The sequence below is a fragment of the Prionailurus viverrinus genome, chromosome F1 (assembly GCF_022837055.1).
Source record: "Prionailurus viverrinus isolate Anna chromosome F1, UM_Priviv_1.0, whole genome shotgun sequence".
NCBI lineage: Eukaryota > Metazoa > Chordata > Mammalia > Carnivora > Felidae > Prionailurus > Prionailurus viverrinus.
The window spans coordinates 36,929-53,761 of record NC_062577.1 but is presented as its reverse complement, the minus strand read 5'-3'; the positions used below and the strand labels follow the sequence as shown (position 1 = coordinate 53,761).

The window sequence follows — 16,833 nt, the reverse complement described above, 5'->3', positions numbered from 1 at the left end:
CTCTTCTGGTGTTTCCCTGATCTCCAGAGCGTACTGGTATCGTTTGTTCCTAGTTCATCAGCATTGGCCCTTGACTTTCTGCTAGGCTACGTGGGATTAGCTTACTGACGTCACCCCTCGTCTTCCTGCCGTCCCCTCCAAAATTATCCCAGGAGATCACTACTGCCCCACTGTCCCTATAACTCTAGCTCAGTTCATCGACTGATCACCTTGGCAACCTTTATGATCACCTTGGTAACCTTTATTTCTCGGGCTGCCAACTACAGACAGCATCTCGCTTTACAGGAGTAGGGCATTCACACCCTCTACCCTACCCCCCTCGCCAATGCTTAACGACGACAACAAAACCTCAGCGACACGGGGTGCCCGGCCTCTGACGTCCTCTTTATTCTGGGAGGCAGACTGCCGAGCAGACCCCACCGGCCATTCTCACGGGAGAAAGAGAAGAACCATGCCAGAAATTCACAACGCCTCTCTAAGTGTCTGCTCGGTCACCGCCACTCGCATTCAACTGGCTGAAGCCAGTCACGCGGCCAAGCCCGTTATCAGTGGGCAGGGAAGGAAGTACTCCCCTCCCACAGGAAGCATGGCAAGCCATATGGCATCAGGTGGGCATCCTCTTTCAGGGAGGACACTGAAGAATCGGGAACGATAATTTAATCTACCACAATCCACTTGCCAAGTTCTACGAGCTATGGTTTTCATTTTACGTCGCCCGGATGGAACATCTTTACATCTTCCGTTATAGCTGTTATTAAGCAGTCTTCGGGGCTTTGTCTGTGGTTGCGTTGAAGAGTTGAAAACTACCGAGCAGCATGTATATTATTATGACTAAGCAAGTGTTCTTTGCTGCAGAGTCAAAGAGGAGCTGAGAGCCCATAGTGTGGGCCACTGTTCCAATGAGCCAGGCCCTACGCACTTAAAAGAGCCTTTCTTATATTTCACCATCTGCTCAGTATCAGGCCACATTTTGATTTGTTTCCTATCTGAGTTATGCCTTTCATGAAAAACGTTTGGAGGGCGCCTGGGTGGCGCAGTCGGTTGGGCGTCCGGCTTCAGCCAGGTCACGATCTCGCAGTCTGTGAGTTCGAGCCCCGCGTCAGGCTCTGGGCTGATGGCTCGGAGCCTGGAGCCTGTTTCCGATTCTGTGTCTCCCTCTCTCTCTGCCCCTCCCCTGTTCATGCTCTGTCTCTCTCTGTCCCAAAAATAAATAAACGTTGAAAAAAAAAATTAAAAAAAAAAAAAAAAAGAAAAACGTTTGGTTTTTCTGAAGTCGCTGATTACGTCTCTTTTTTCTATTGTTGGTAGAGGAAACGTGTGCTGCACTGTATCCCCACTCCCCTCCAAATTCTGTCTCACTCCATTTATCGTGTGGAATATTTTTCTTCTTCTTTTTCGAAGCCTGCTGACCTCCTGATCTAACTGGGCAGGCTGCTTCATTTTTGGGTCCTGACGCTTTTGCACAGCTTTTTGTCTTTACTGCAGTTACTGATTGCTTTCTGTTTTTTAACAAAGCTTTTATTTCTGGCAGTCCCAATAACACTCTTAACTCTATGGAATGTCCCCTTCTCACCTCATCCTCAGAAAACTCTTCCCCAGCGCCTTCATCCTCCCCCTCTAAAGAAGACTGACTGCTCTCAGACCCGCTGAACAATTTTTCCTCCGGTGGATGTTCATGGCTGCCCTGAATTGGATCCATTGTTTCCTGGATCTCATATCTTCTCTCTTGGTTTACTCTCTGGTTTTGCTGAAATATGTACTCAAATAACTTCCTTAAGAAGGCCCAATAGGATGTAAACTTCCTTGGTTCTTGAATCCTCAGGACTGCCACACTTAAATATAAAATAAAGGCATCAGACCGGATGATCTCTAGTCCCTATTCCAGGAGTATGCTTCTAAGTCCATATTCATTCATAAATCGCATAGCATATTCATAGCATAATTAGCACAAATATCAAGGAGAAATTTAAAATGGTTGCTGCTTTCAAGGAACTTATGTTTAGAGTGGCAAAAAGTAAACTCTTAAAACAGCAACAAAAAGCCAACAGTACAAAAGATGCCACAAGAGAGGGCAATATTCGTCCTCGGTTTGAGCCTCAGGGCTACGGGGAATTAAGACAGAAGCGGAGCCGGCCTGCGGTGCTCTTATTAGGGAAGCAAGGCTTCAGCTGAGTGTCAAAGAGTTAGGCAGGGTATTAGAGAGAGATGAAATATTTCTGAATGTCCAACCGCAGATGGATGGCCAACAGGATTCTGACAGAATGGCTAACCGTCAGTAGAGGCTCTCCTCCCCACCACTCCCCTGTAACCAACGTTTTCGTCTCACCAAGTCAATCGAGACACATAAAATCTTCAAATACGAAAGTGTGATGTCGCCCCTGACCAACAGACAAACCCTCTGTCCATGCTGGGTCCTAACAAGGAACTTTCACGACACATATGAATAATTGTATAGAAACTTAAAAATGCCCTACTTTTGGGACCGTGAAGTTGCCCACGATGGTCTTGATGAGTAGCACTTCACCGAACGGGACAGGGGGACATGGGGGGGGCCTGCCGGGAGGCACTCTCTTTACCACCATCCGTTTTTAAACTTCTTTTTAACGTTTATTTAGAGAGAGAGAAACGGAGTGCAAGCAGGGGAGGGGCAGAGAGAGGGAGACACAGAATCGGAAGCAGGCTCCAGGCTGTAAGCTGTCAGCCCAGAGCCCGACGACGCGGGGCTCGAACTCACGAACCATGAGATCATGACCTGGGCTGAAGTCGGACACTTAACCGACTGAGCCCCCCGGGCGCCCCACCATCACGTCCATTTTTAAAATTCGTTTTGTTTTGTTCCCGTGAGGAGTCAGAGTGATCACAGATCACTGCTCCTTCCCTTCCTTTCCCCAGGGGAGGAAGCATCCCTCTGACATCCTAACAGCATGGACACTTGCATCGAGGAGGCCCGGGGATTATAAGGACTCGGCATCTCACGCAGACCCTGCACACTGGGTGAGCGGGAGACACCTGCATTAGAGGAAAAACATGGCCTCATTCAGCCCCCCACTTGCTCTCTCATTCGATTTGCAAATGAAGAGAGGACTTGCAGAGAAAGGCATTTCCAGAAAAAAAGAAAAGATCTTTGGGCCAACGGTCTGACCAGTTTCCAAAGAGTCCCGGGGAAAATGACAACCCCAAATGCTTGGGGCCGTGGGGTTGATTTCCTCGGCAGGGTCTAACCTACTACTGCGCCCCTGGGAGCCTTTCTCTGAACCCCACTTCCACACAGGAAGAATCAACTAACTGCGCGCAAACGCTCTGTTCTTGCTGCCAAGACGGCATTCACCAAATTCAAAGTTTGCATCAATCTTCCCCAACAGTCTACGACGCCCCGACCGACGTATTCGTCGTCAGGCCCGGTGGCTGGCTTGTGGTGGTCGCTCTGCGTTTGTGGAATGAATGACAGCACGTGGACTGAAACAGGCCGCGTGTCACAAAAGGGCAGAGCCAGACATAAATATTGTTAATATTCACAAATATTCAGATGAGCCAGAAGGACCTGGAGAAGAGGGTCTCGGCCAAGGAGAGGATTTCCAGGCGCTGGGACCACCGACACCAGTCATGGAGGACAGAACAAAACCACCTGTAAGTTTCACCGGGACTGCTCTGCTATCGGGGCTCCCCTGCGGGTCGAGGGGAGCAGAGAGAGCCACAGGACTCAAAGGCCCCAAAGAGCACCCCCACACATCCAGAGGTGGGGGCAGGGCTCGGCTCTGCAGAAAGGACAAGGGCAAGAGGAACCCACCACCCCCGGAGCACCACCCCTGCATCCCACCCCGGGGCTTTCTATCATTTAATTCGATCCTCTCAAGGACCCAGAGTGACAGGCATCCCCGACTAACAGAGGAGAAACACCACCCAGGATCAGGAACCCCTCCCACGGCACGGAGAAGAGCGGGGGCTGTGCGCCCAGTGAACTATACAAGGCAACCCAAACGAAACGGAAAAAAAAAAAAAATGCCCGGATTCAGTTGCTGACAATTCAGACATCTGCACCCCCTCGGCTCACCGGTTTTAGCCCTTTGGCGGTTCGCTTATTTTTCTCTTTATTCTCTCCTGCCTTCCCAGGAAGGTTCCTTACAAAAATCCCGTGGGATTCGGATCTAACAAAGGGAAGCGTGAAGAGCTGGACCCCGCGGGCAGGAGAGCAGGGGCCCAGGAGGAGCGGCAGGCAGGACCGGGTGGGAAAGGTACCTGGGGAGGTGAGACCCGGGGAGGCCTGCAGGTGCCCTGGTGGGCAGCTGCCCCTCCTGGAGGTGATCCCCTCAGCCGGCCCCAGCCTGGTACAGCATCTCCTACCCGGCCACACGCATCGGTTTCCTCAAAGGACCATATCAGGTGATACTGACTTCGCCACAAGGAAAAAGTGAAGACACACGAGCTTCACATCCTGGAGAGATGGCTGGGCGGTGCTCTGTACTCCAGCAGGTGGGAATCTCCAACGCAATTCACATCGGCCAGCCTTCCTCCCGGAGTCTACACTTGCAGAGAGCCGGCCTGACGACCCCCCACTCCACCCCGGGGCAGGGCGGTGCAGGCTGCTGGAGGTGCCGCGGAGGGGACCCCTAACCGCCTGCTCGGACAGCTCCACGACCCAGGCGGGGCGGCCGCCCAGCGCAGAAGCGCCAGTAGGGGCGAAAGGGAATGTGAATCCGACCCGAGTGGGTGGGTGGGTGTGACCTTGGCTATCACCGCCACGGCCTCCGGCCGGGCTGAGCGCGCTGAGCCCGAGGCCGTGAGAAAGGCCAAAGGAAAACAGAAAAGCACTTCCAGCTGACCTCTTTGGGAACTTGGAGCCTTATACGCTGGCAGCCGGCTCGCTCCTGGGGAGGGCTCAGAGGCGCCTGTCGCTCCAGTCCCACTGGCATTTGGGGGACGGGAGGGGGTCCCGGGCAGGCAAGCTGGGGGTTGGGGGAGGGCAGATTGGGGTGGGGTAAGGAGACGCAGGGTGGGGAAACTTCTCATTCCCTCCTGCTACGCACCCTTCGGCACCCCTACCTCTAGGAAGGGACTTTGTTTTAAAATTTGGGACCCTGGGAAACTCAGGGCCCCCGCGGGCAGCCAGGGTCCGACACCGAATTGCCCCGGCGCGCTCCCCACTCCGTCAGGAACAGAAGGGCCTGGAAGGAGCCACGGGGTCCCCTCCGGCCGGACGGGAGCGCTGGAACTAGCGAGATGGTCCCCCCAACCCCCGGGAGCTAACGGGCGCTGGCGGAACCGAGGGCACCCGGGAAGGAGGCGGAGGACGCGCGCCCCCTCACGGTCCGCACCCCACGAAGGCAGGCGGGCTCGCGGGGTGTCCCTTTTCCCCGGCTCCGCCGCGGTCTGTCGCCGCCGCGCTCCCCCCGCCCCCCACGCCAGGCCCCGCGCCCCTCCAAGGAAGGGGCTCGCGGGAGGGCGCGCGCGGCGGCGAGCAGGGGCAGAGGGTCTCGGGGCATCTGGAGCGGCGCCTCTTCGGAGCCGGGGGAGCCTTTCCGCGCCGCCGCCCGCCGGCCCCCGCTCTCCGGGACAAGTTCGGGCTCTCGGGGCCGGACCCCCGGCGCTCACAGGTGGGGGGAGGCGCAGGGCGGGTGGGGGGGGGGGGTGCCGCGCGGCGCCTCCCCCGGGGCGCCCACCCCACGCGCCGCGGCCACCTGCCAGGGGGCGCCGGGAGCGCGGGGGCCGGCGCGCGGGGGCGCCCCCCGGGGGTGACCCCGTGCCCTCCGCGGCGGGACCCGGGGGCGCCAGGGCCGCGGCCGCCGCGTCTTACCCAGTCCCGGCACGAAGGTGTTGAGGAAGAGGCAGATGACGGCCACGGGGAAGGGCATGTAGGGGATGGCGGCGCGCAGGGGGCCCTTCTTCTCGCGGACCTGCACCACCACCCCGCTGGACGAGGACGCCGCGCGGGGGTCCGCCGCCGCCGCCGCCGCCGCCGTCTCGGCGTCTTTGTGCGAGGGCTCCATGGCGGGGCGCGCCCAGGGGCGGGTGGCGGCGGCTCCGGGCCCCGGGCTCCGCGCCGAGCTCAGGCGGCCAGCGTGCTCCCGCGCCGCGCGGCTCGCCCAGAAGCCCGCACTCCCGCGTCCCCACGCGGCCGGCGCTGCGCCGCGCCCACACCCCGGCGCGGGGCGGAGGGGGCGGCGCCACACGCGGCGGCCGCGCTCCGACGCCCCTCCCTCTCCCCCTCCCCCGCGGAGAAATGCCACTTACGGGTGGGGGCGGAGGGAGCCGCTGGTCCGCCCCCTCCCCGGGAGGGATGGACGCCCCGGCGCCCCCCGCACCCCCGACAGCCGAGCCGACGCGAGCCTCGGCCCCGGGACACCGCCAAGGGGGCCGGTGTGCTCGGCGGGCCCTGCCGCGAAAGCCGGGAGTTGGGTCCTTTAATCTGGAGGATGCACACGACGCGGCGCAGGTGGGGGGCCGGGGACGCACGGCGCCTGGTGCCTAGTAGGCCAACAACTCCTTCCGATTCTCCTGGATTTGGTTCCGGTCGGTAATAGGGCTGCAGGCAGGAGACCGCTTTTCAAACAGGTTCAAGACTGCTTAAGATGGGACCCTCCCCTGCACGCACGTGCGCACGCCCTCGCACTCAGATGCGGAAGGCCTGCACCTGCTGCCGGGAAGCGGGGATGTTGGGATCCAACCCCTGGACCGTCGTCCGGGAGGAAGACTTGGCCTTGTGCGCGCTCGACGTGGTGGTTAAAAAGCCAGCGAGGGCACAGCGCCGTCTGGTGTTGACAGTATGGCAGTTGGTGGAAGCGAGGAGAAGGTTCGGCCTCAGGGTCCAAGCCGCGGCATGAGGCTCCCTACGGAGTTGGGGGGGGGGGGGGGGTTGGTTTGGTTTTGGTTTTGATTTTTTTTGGAAAAATGCCGTCCTCACCTCCACACCTGGAAAAAAGGAACGGACAAAAGCATCCGCCTCTTTTTCAATGCGGCGAACTGTCCGAATAATCGGGAAAAGGCAAGTTCTCCGTCTTCAGGAATAATAGTTGTTTGCATGACCCTAAAACAGCCCAGGGGTCAGAGGGAGGATGCTGTAAGACCATAGGGTACTTTTTGCGGATCTTCATAAAATTTAAAGGCAGATGCTCAGCAGGGGGTAGTGGTGATACCGTGGACACAGACTCGTGCACACACACACACACACACACACACACACACACAGTAACTAGCTCGGACCTGGCAGTCAGAATGAACAAGACTGAGCGTTTCAGTCTCTTCTTAGCCGCTAATTACCTGTGTGGCTGAGAAGAACTCACATGAGCCTTTTCTGGGCTTGAGTTAGTGTGATTGTAACATCAAAGCCGGGTTCGACACACGTTTCTTGGAGGTCTCAGAAGACTCAGGTTCTGGGGAGAGAGGAAAGAGTAAAGCCCAGGCTCTCGCATCATGGGTCTGATAGATAAACTGAGTCAGACAGTGACAGAAGCCAGGGCTGAGGGTGCTGAGCAAACGTGGGCCTGCCCCGGAAGCTGCTACCGGCCAGAGCCAGCAATGGCTTTAGCCAGCTGCTTTCAGGAGATGTGTCATGTTTTTTATTCTTTTTTTAATGTGTACTTATTTGTGAGAGAATGCAAGCAGGGGAGGGGCAGAGAGAGGGGGACGGAACATCCGAAGCAGACTCCACACTGACGGTAGTGAGCCCAATACGGGGCTCGAACTCATGAACCACGAGACCCTGACCTGAGCCGAACTCAGACGCTCAGCAACTGAGCCACCCAGGTGCCCCTGTGTTTTATTTTAAAGAAACACTTCTTTATCCAAATACTCTCTGCCAGGCACTGTACTAAGCACCTTACCCATTTTAATTCATTTAATCCCCTGCTCCGTGACTCTGTGGGGTATTCTTTAGGCCCTAGTTTACAGATGGGGAAAGGGGGCACAGAGAAGTGGAGTATCTTGCACAAAAGTCACCCGCTAGTAAGTAATAGAGCTGGGATTGGAATGCGGGCAGTGTGGCTCCAGAATCCGAATGGATGAGTTATTTTACTCAGAAACCTAGGGGATAACCCACGTTATTTGAATATTCTTTCGAACTGTTTTAGGGCCGTGCAAACACTATTATTCCTGGCGGGGGGGGTGGGGGGGTGGGATTTCAGGGAAGAAAGTAGATTTACATCCCCCAATGTGCCCGAGGATTCACTTAATATCTGGATGTCCGAAAGATATCCAGACGGAGCAACAGCTCGGATGAAGCATGGAAGTCAAGAAAAGCAGGGAACGTTCCGGGGATTACAGTGTGTTTGGGACCCCGTCTCAGGCGTGAGGGGTAGGAGCTGGCTCTGGTGGTGGGCGGGAACCCAGGAAGGAAGGGCAAAGGAATTCGGGCTTTACCCTGGTGGCAATGCGGAATCACGGGGAACATTCTAAGCAGGGGTGTGGCCTGGCGTGAGTGTTCCGTTTACTATTACTATGTGACAAACTACCCTAGAATTTCGGGGCCTGACCCAACCATTTTGTAATGATCACAAATTCTGTGGGTCTGGAAACATCTGGAGCCTCAGCTTAGAAGACGCAGGTGGTGGCGGCCAGAGCAGCTGGGGTCGAGGACTCACTTCCAAAATGATTCTCCCATCCGGTACCTGGACTGGGATAGCTTGAGCGCTGGCTCAACCGGGACCATGCGCCCAGGGCGCCTACACGTGGCCTGACCACGTGACTCGGACTTGTCACAATATGGCGGCTGGCCTCCAAGAGGAAACCCCGCCCAGAGGGGCCCCCAACCAGAGCATGGGCAGGGCCAGTAGAGGCTGCGTGGACTTTCTGCTCTGACCTCAGCTGTCCCCGGTGTCATTTATGCGGACCCTGTTGGCAAAGCAGTCACAAACCTGCTTAGGGGACAGCCCACCTCTCAGTGCAGCAATGTCCGAGAACTTGGGCCCCCGGCTCTAAAACCACCATCATGAGATGTGGTTTGGGGGACCAGAGGGTCCCTAGCACCGTGGAATGAGGCGGAAGGAAAGAAGGGGGGGGAGAAGGAAGTTTAAAAGGACAAACACTAAGAGTGTCTCATGGAGGCCAGATCTTTAAGCAGTGTCAAATGCGTGGGGGGGTTGGTAAGACCCCAAAAGCACCTGCGGGATGTTTTGTCTAGCTGTAAAATATCCACCTTATTCCATATAATACTTAAGGAGGTATCATTTACAGCGGAGGGAGAGGAGGCTCGCCGGAGTCTCAGGGCAAAAGTCTCTCCCACCGTGTCCATTTTCATCCACATTATTGAACGTGTCGGCGTACAATTATTTATAATACCCTCTTGTCTCTTTCGTGTCTGTAAAATCCGTAATGATGTCTCCTGTTTCGGTCCTGATACTGTTCCTGTGGGCTTTCTCTCTTTTCTCCGTCGTTCCCGCGAGGGGTTTCTACTATGTCCACACAACAGGGCAAACGTCTCAAACGGTTACATCGGCCAAAGAACAACATACCCAGGCTGGGCACTGGGTCACGAAGATAAAAATATGAAAAATAAAATAAACTATAAAATAAAACAAAACAAAATAAAAGAGGTGCCTGGGCGGCTCAGTCAGTTAAGAGTCCCACTTCAGCTCAGGTCACGATCTCATGGTCCATGAGTTCGACCCCTGCATCAGGCTCTGTGCTGACAGCTCAGATCCTGCTTAGGATTCTCTCTCTCTCTCTCTCTCTCTCTGCCCCTTCCCCACTTCTGCTCCCTCTCTCTCTCTCTCTCAAACTAAATAAACTTTTTTTAAAAAGCTTTAAAGTACACTTAAAAACGTTGTTTGGCCTTGTTCTGTCAGCGGAATAAAGTACCTCCGCTTTGGAACTCTCTTTAGCTGAAAAACAAAATTATTTTGCTGAGATCAGCTTCCAAACTGCACAAGAAATTCATACGCCACTGGGGTGGCCCCTTGGGCAAAGACGAGCATCGTGGCATTGGCAGTAGAGAGACCTTGTTGGAGCTCTGTGTCTCTGAATGACTTCTTAACCCTGCTGAGCCTCGGTCTCCGAAATTAGAAATAATCCCGGTCTCCTCCGCGCCGGGGTGAGGATTAAGCGAGAGAACATACGCAAGGCACGTGAGACACAGCAACGGAATGAGGAGCTTTTTTTCATCCCAAGTGGTAGAAAGCCAACCCCAATTTACCTTTCAGGATACAAAAAGAAAAAAGAAAAAAAAAGAGTTTATGGATACGATGGCGAGGCCGAACTACAGTCCCCAGAACCGCTTCCATTCGGGGTGGGCTACAAGTGACGATCTCTGCAAAGGGCTGGAGGATGGGGGGGGGGGGGGGTGGCCATTCCATGCACCCTCCCCAAGGCGTTCAATCAAATACGAATAATGTAGGTGCTGCAGCAAGGGGGTTCTGCAGGTGTGTTAAAACCCCTAGTCGGTTGACTTTAAGTTAGTCACTGGCAGGTTGCCCTGGGTGGGCCTGACTTAATCAGGCGTCAAGGGCGGGCACAGGCCTTCTCTGAGGGAGACTCTGAGCCGCCCAGCTCCTCCCTTCCCCCTGGGTCTTCCTTTCTCACTGCAGCCTGTGGACACCTAGCTTTGACCTTGCCATTGGGTTCCAGCCTGCTTGTGAACTTCCCACCCTGAGGGTCTGGCCTCAGATTTGCTCAGCCGGCCCCTATGTTGACAAATCCATCCCTCTGTCGTCTGTCTGTCTGTCTAATCTACATGATTCTGCTAGTTCTGCTTCTCTAGTTGAACCCTAGCTGCCACAATATGCTCGTGTGGCCGGGAGGCCCGGAGAAGCCCCGGGTCGCATCAATAAGTTACCTAATGGACGAATGCCTCTCTCTCTGTCGCTTTCTGTGTCTCTCTCAAACGATCTCCACTCTGTGTGGCTTCATTCGGCCGACTGGGTCTCCCCATGCGGTGAGGAAGATGGCCTCCGAATGCCCCAGACTCACATCTTCCCAAACAAGCCCAGCAGAGAGAGAGGTCTCTCGGGGCGGGTTGAGCGTCCGACTTCGGCTCGGAACACGATCTCCTGGTTCGTGGGTTCGAGCCCCGCGTCGGGCTCTGGGCGGACAGCTCGGAGCCGGGAGCCTGCTTCGGATTCTGGAAGGAAGGAAGGAAACGTCTCTCTCCAGGGGCTCTTGGCTCAGTCACTGTGGCCGGGTACAAAAAGTGGCCAGGCCCGTGATGAGGGGTTTTCTGGGACCGACAGCCCCCTCCGCCCTCAAGGAGTGGGTAGAAAGGCCCCCAGAGAAATCAGTGGCACCGCAGCCAGAGCAGGGGTGTGGGGAGGCGTGCTGGACACACAGCTGTAGTAGTGACCTCTGTCTACGACGACGACAGCGACTGGGCTTCTTGATCATTAACCTTCTAGGTCACGGATCTCGACCTGCGGGAGCCACGTGTTTGGACTCTTCCCGCCCCGTGCCGACTTCCGTGGACACGGCCTCCGGTCGTCTTTCCCAGACGCACCTACTCCCGGGAAGCGTGAGCTCAAAGACAGAGAGCCCAGCGCGGCTTGTGCCCCCCTCTCACGCCACCCCTACCCAGCCGTGCGACCCCGGTCAGAGCGCGTCGTCTCCCTCTGCCTCCACTTGCCCGTTGGCCGAACGTCCACGTCCACACCCGGCCTTCCCTTTCCGGGAGACCGAGTGTGGCCTCAGCTCACAAGTTAGAAGAGGAGGGTTATTTCAGGCCTTTGGACCAGGTGGCCCCCGTCCCTGCTATCTCCGTGGAGGCAACTTCTCCCCCGCCGCCCCGTAAGGACGTCTGCCCTCCGCACTGCCCCCCTGGAGCCAACGCGCTGTGCTGGGCTCGGAGCGGGCCCCTGTCCCGACGGAGGGGCGCTGCCTCTCTGGGTCTCCTGTGTTCTCACGGAATGGGGTAAGCGAAAGAGTAACGCTGGCGACGGAGCGGTAACCAGACCCGGCTGTCGAGATTTGGACACCAGCTGTTTACGGAAGCGTCTGGAGAGCCAGTGCTCGCAGGAAGGCACGCTCAGAGGCACAGGTGCCGGTGCAGAAGCTAATCCACGCTGCAGGACGCTGAGCTGGCGGGGACGGGCCGGGGTGGCCGTCCAACAGGCTTAGCGAGGCCTGGGAGAAGGAGACCGCCGTCTCCTTCAGGGACCCCCCAGCAGCCCCTCAGAGCTGGCGCTGCCCTTGGGGAGCCCTGCTTCGGGGACACAAGAGTTTTCCGTGTTTCTAAGGTTGGGAAGGCTGCGGCCGCGGACCAGGTCGCCAAGGAAAGCGTCAGATGCCGTCGAGAGGACAGGAGAGCCGGGGCCTTTCCGATCTGCTGCAACGGGGCGGATGCGCACTCTCTGAGGATCCGAGGACTCCTAGCCCCTGTGCGCTGGCGCCCGGACCCAAGTCCATTTACCATCCGGTTCCCCACCGCAGGCCCCAGTTCAAGCGCTCCGTGGCCACATGGGCCCCCGGCGGCTGCCGCGCCCAGCTGTTTCACACACACACACACACACACACACGCACACTCACTGCAGGGGAGGCGTTCCTTATGCCCATTTCACAGATGAACACCTTGCAGCTCAGCAAAGTTGAACAGTGAGCGGGGCCAGACGGGTTCCAGAGCCTTGGGCCCCCTTCCTCTCTGCCTGCCCCAGCCCCCCCTCCTCCATCCCCGTGCCCGGGTCCTCCTGCGTCTCTCCCTCTCTCTCCCCTCACCCCGGCTCCCCCTCCCCCGCCTCCTGGCTTTCATTCTTTCCTCCCTCCGAACACAGCAGGCAGGCAGGCCTCACTCGGCCTACTCCCCATGGGGCCTGCACAGCCCCTAATAAATCTATTAAGTTGTATCAATCTATAAGTCAGCTCTCCTGATTAAATCTGGTGGGCATCGGGTTTGCGTTTCCCAGTAATTACAGCTGAAGATCCAGGCAATAAAGCAAAGTGACTGGCAGAAAAAAGTGAGGTGACCTCAAAATACCTTTCCTCTTCTCTGCCGTGGTCTGTGGCCACCGACTACGGGCTCCCTGCTGTCCTGTTCCCCACCTGTCCCTGAGGCTAAGGGTGTGGGGGACAGACCTCTGACCTCGTGCCCGAAGGTCACAGAGAAAAACGTGGCGGAGCCAGGAGCACAGGGGAGGGAGATACCCCGGAACCTGAGAATTAATCTCCCTCCCTTCTCCCTCCCCAGAAACCCAAGTAGGGGTGGGGCCACTCGGTTGGGGCAGGGACGAAGACCATTCATCCCCCACTCCCCTCCTGTGAGGTTCCTGGCCGGCCAGCTTGGGCTTCTGGAACCTTCTGCCCCACCCCCACCCCCACCCCCCCTCGCTGCAACACTCCCACACCCGGGCTTCGCACAGAGGCTGCACATCCCGGGTGTTCGATCAGCGTGGACTGACTTCGCCCACTTGTGCAGGCACCAATCAATTCCTGTCTCCCCGCGCAATTTTCTCGTTCGGCTTCCCCGCGCGCCCCCCCCACCCCCCACCCCCAGCCACTGATGTCTTCTCGGAAGCAGTGGGTGTCCTAGAACAAGATGAGTCGTTGGGGGACGAGAGAAGCCAGGGAGAAGGAAGGAGAGGAGTGGGTCTGGGTGGGGGAAGGGGAGAGACGGACGGACGGACGGACGGACGGACGGATGGAGGGAGTTTGCCTCTTACCCTAAAGGTGATGGGTGCCAGGACGCAGGGCGGCTCGTGCACCATTGTACTCACGACTCTGGCATTTAACTAAGAAGGTGACAGCGTGACATAGGCAACGGGGATTAAGAGCGTGCCTGTCGCCCTGAGCACTGCGTGGTGTATAAACTTGTTGAATCACTGTATTGTGCAACTGGAACGAATATAACACTGTGTGTTAACTCTGCTGGGATTAAGTAGAAAGGAAGGGAGGAGGGAGGGAGGGAGGAAGGAAGAAGGAGGGAGGGAGGGAGGGCGGGAGGGAGGGCAGGAGGGATGGGAGGAGGGAGGGAGGGAGGAAGGAAGAAGGAGGGAGGGAGGGCGGGAGGGAGGGCAGGAGGGATGGGAGGAGGGAGGGAGGCAGGAGAGAGGGAGGGAGGAGGAAGGAGGGAGGGAGGGAGGGAGGAAGGAAGGAGCTGGAAAAGGAAACAAAGACCAGCAACCCCAAGTACCACAGCCTGGACATCCCCCATCGCTGACCATGGGTCGCGCAGAGACCCAGCGTCCCCCCCACTGACCTGTGTCCGAGTCCGTCAGCTGAACGCCTAACACTGACCTCTGGACCTAATGCTGGGGGTCCTGGCCTGGTGGCCCTCCCCCAGGCGACCCCTCCAGCACCAGGGAGGGAGGAGGGGGAGGGGGAGGGCAGCAGGCAGGGCTGGGCTGCTTCACCCACTTGTGGGGCTCACGTTTCCCATGATGACACATGGGGACACAGAGCTGCGGGACTCTGGGCAGTTAGCTCCGGGGGGGGGGGGGGGGCGGTGGGGGGGGGGCGGTGGTGGTTCCCTCCTGAGCGGCCGGCTCAGGCCTGTGCCCTGGGCAGCCCTCCTGCCCCGCGCCACCCCCGCCCTCCCGGGGCCCCCAGGGGGTGCCTCAGAGACCCCGCGTGCGGCCGCACTCCAGGGAGGAGCCAGGCACACGCTCAGGGAAAACCAGGTGCTCCGGCCGGTGAGGAACAGCGGCATGTGTGACACGCCAGGAGGGCTCCTGCCTCTCAGCCACCATGAGACCCTGAGCAAGACACTGAGACTCAGTTTCCACACCTTTAAAATGGGACAATAACGCGGGGCGCCTGGGCGGCTCAGTTGGCTCAGCATGTCACTTCGGCTCAGGTCACGATCTCGCGTTCCGTGGGTTCGAGCCCCGCGTCCGGCTCTGTGCTGACGGCTCGGAGCCTGGAGCCCGCTTCGGATTCTGTGTGTCCCTCTCTCTCTGCCCCTCCCCTGCTCGCGCTCTCTCTCTCTCTCAAAAAGAATAAACATTAAAAATAAAATAAGATAAAATGAATGAAACAAAATAAAGGGAGATTGCCCCGGGTGAGCCTGACCTAATCAGGCGAATGCCCTTCAAGCAGAACCGGGCCCTCCCCGAGGTGACAGGCTCTGGCCATAGTCTGAGGCTGTGCTGACGAGGCCCACGTGGCAGGGAGCCAGGGACAGCCTCTGGTCACGAAGCCAGCCAAAAGCACAGCTCGCATTCCCGAGCTGCAAGGAGAGAATTTCCAGAGTGAGCCTGGAAATGGGGTCTTCCGGCGACAGCCTCCAGAGAGAACGAGGCGGGCTAACGCGGGGTTCGCAGCCTGGTGACACCCCGAGCAGAGGACCCGGGCAGGCCGCGCCCGGCTCCTGCCCCACCCGCGCTGCGCGAGACCAATGTGTGTTGTCCCCTTACGCTGGCATCCTGCGGGACAGCAACAGAAAACTTATGAAAGCGGAGCTCCCTGGGGCAGGGGGTGGGGGTGCCAACTGTGGCGGGGGGGGGGCCACCCGGTTTTTATCTCCCGGTGGAAAGGGCCCTGTTGCTCCCTGAAAGCTTTTGCCCGGAGCTGCCCTGAGGAGGGGGTCATTCCTGAGTCACTGCAGGGCTGTAGGGAAAGGGCCATCAGATCTGGCTCCGGAGCCGCGCCCCCCTCTCCCTCGGTCCCCCCAGGGTGGCCCTGTCATGACAGCCGTCTTGCCACCTCTGGGCGGACGGGGCCACTCCTGGGGAAGCAGCCCCATCACCCCGGGACCGGACCCGCACGCTGTAGGTGCAGCCCTGTGCGGGATGCTGGAGCCGCGGGACCCTGGCCGCCCCGCTCACCTCCCTCGGCCCTGCGTCCCTCCCCCGACCCCATGCGTGGCCCCACCACAGGTGACCTGACACGGGGACCTGCTATCTGGAGGACGCTGCACTTGGCCTGCTGCAAAGGGCATCAGACCCGGCTGGAAGGAGATTATGGTCCCGGCTCGGTCCATCCCCACCGAGGGGTGGTCCGGGCTCTCTTTGGATGCTTCCCGTGATGAGGAACTCACTCTCTTCCAAAGCAGACATCTTACCGAGCAGCTGCTGTGAAGCTGTCCTCAGTCTCCCTCCAACAGTCACCCGCTGGCCCTGCGTCCGGACTCAAGGAGTAAGTCACGTGTGGCCTGGGCTAAGAGGGACACAGAGTCCCCAGGCCTCTCCCCTCAGAGGCCACTTGTGTAGACTGTTACACTGGGGGCCCAAGGACCTGCGCCTCCCAGGATCCGTGTGTTCCCCTGCGTGTTCCCCTGTCTCGTGACTCTCGGATCGGCCATGTGACTTGCTGTGACCAATCGGATATTCACTGTCAGGAGGCCTGACCGGACCTTGCAAGTTGGGGGTTCCTCACTTAGAAAGTCGCTTTCTGGGGGCGCCTGGGTGACTCGGTCGGTTAACCGGCCCAGAGCCTGCTTGGGATTCTGTCTCTCCCTTCCTCTCTGCCCCTCCCCTGCTCCCTCTCTCTCTCTCTCTCTCTCTCAAAAATAAATAAATAAACTTTAAAAAAAGAAAGTCCCTTTTGAAAGCCAGCTGCCGTGCTGAACAAAGCTCAAGTTAGGTACCAAACAGGGGAGGACGGGGGGGGGGGGGGCGGTGGGTGGACACGACAGGCCCCTGCGCGTGTGCCGGCCACAGGTGGGCCCCTGCATGGGTGACCGAAGCCGGTCACCTTCTTCGCAAGGCACCGGCCCAGAAACAATAGTCATTTCAAGCCACCGCATTTCGGAGCGAGTTGTCCTGTTGCGATAGAAATGGCCGAAAACCACTGATAGACTTTCCGCCATCGAGGTTCCGGGATGGTTCTGGGATGGGACGGCCCAGAGTGTTTGTTCCAGGCCGGCCACCCGCCAGGAGGCTAGACCAGCCGGCTCAGCTGAGAGGGAGAAAACATCTTTACTGGGGACACCGGGAGCCCGCCGCTTAGAATCGCGTTAGGAGAAGCGAGTCAGGAGAGGTTGGCTTG

General features: G+C 58.1%; 1 protein-coding gene across 2 annotated transcripts in view; it reads right to left on the bottom strand.

Annotated features, from left to right (window-relative positions):
* The window catches only part of STUM (stum, mechanosensory transduction mediator homolog), a 56,804-nt gene extending 50,710 nt beyond the window's left edge, over positions 1-6,094 (bottom strand). For both annotated transcript variants that reach the window (XM_047841030.1, XM_047841029.1), the window contains exon 1: positions 5,792-6,094. In XM_047841030.1, coding sequence (XP_047696986.1) covers positions 5,792-5,984 — 193 coding nt within the window. In that variant the 5' untranslated portion in view covers positions 5,985-6,094. The remainder of the gene's footprint in view (positions 1-5,791) is intronic.
* Positions 6,095-16,833: the final 10,739 nt, after the last annotated feature.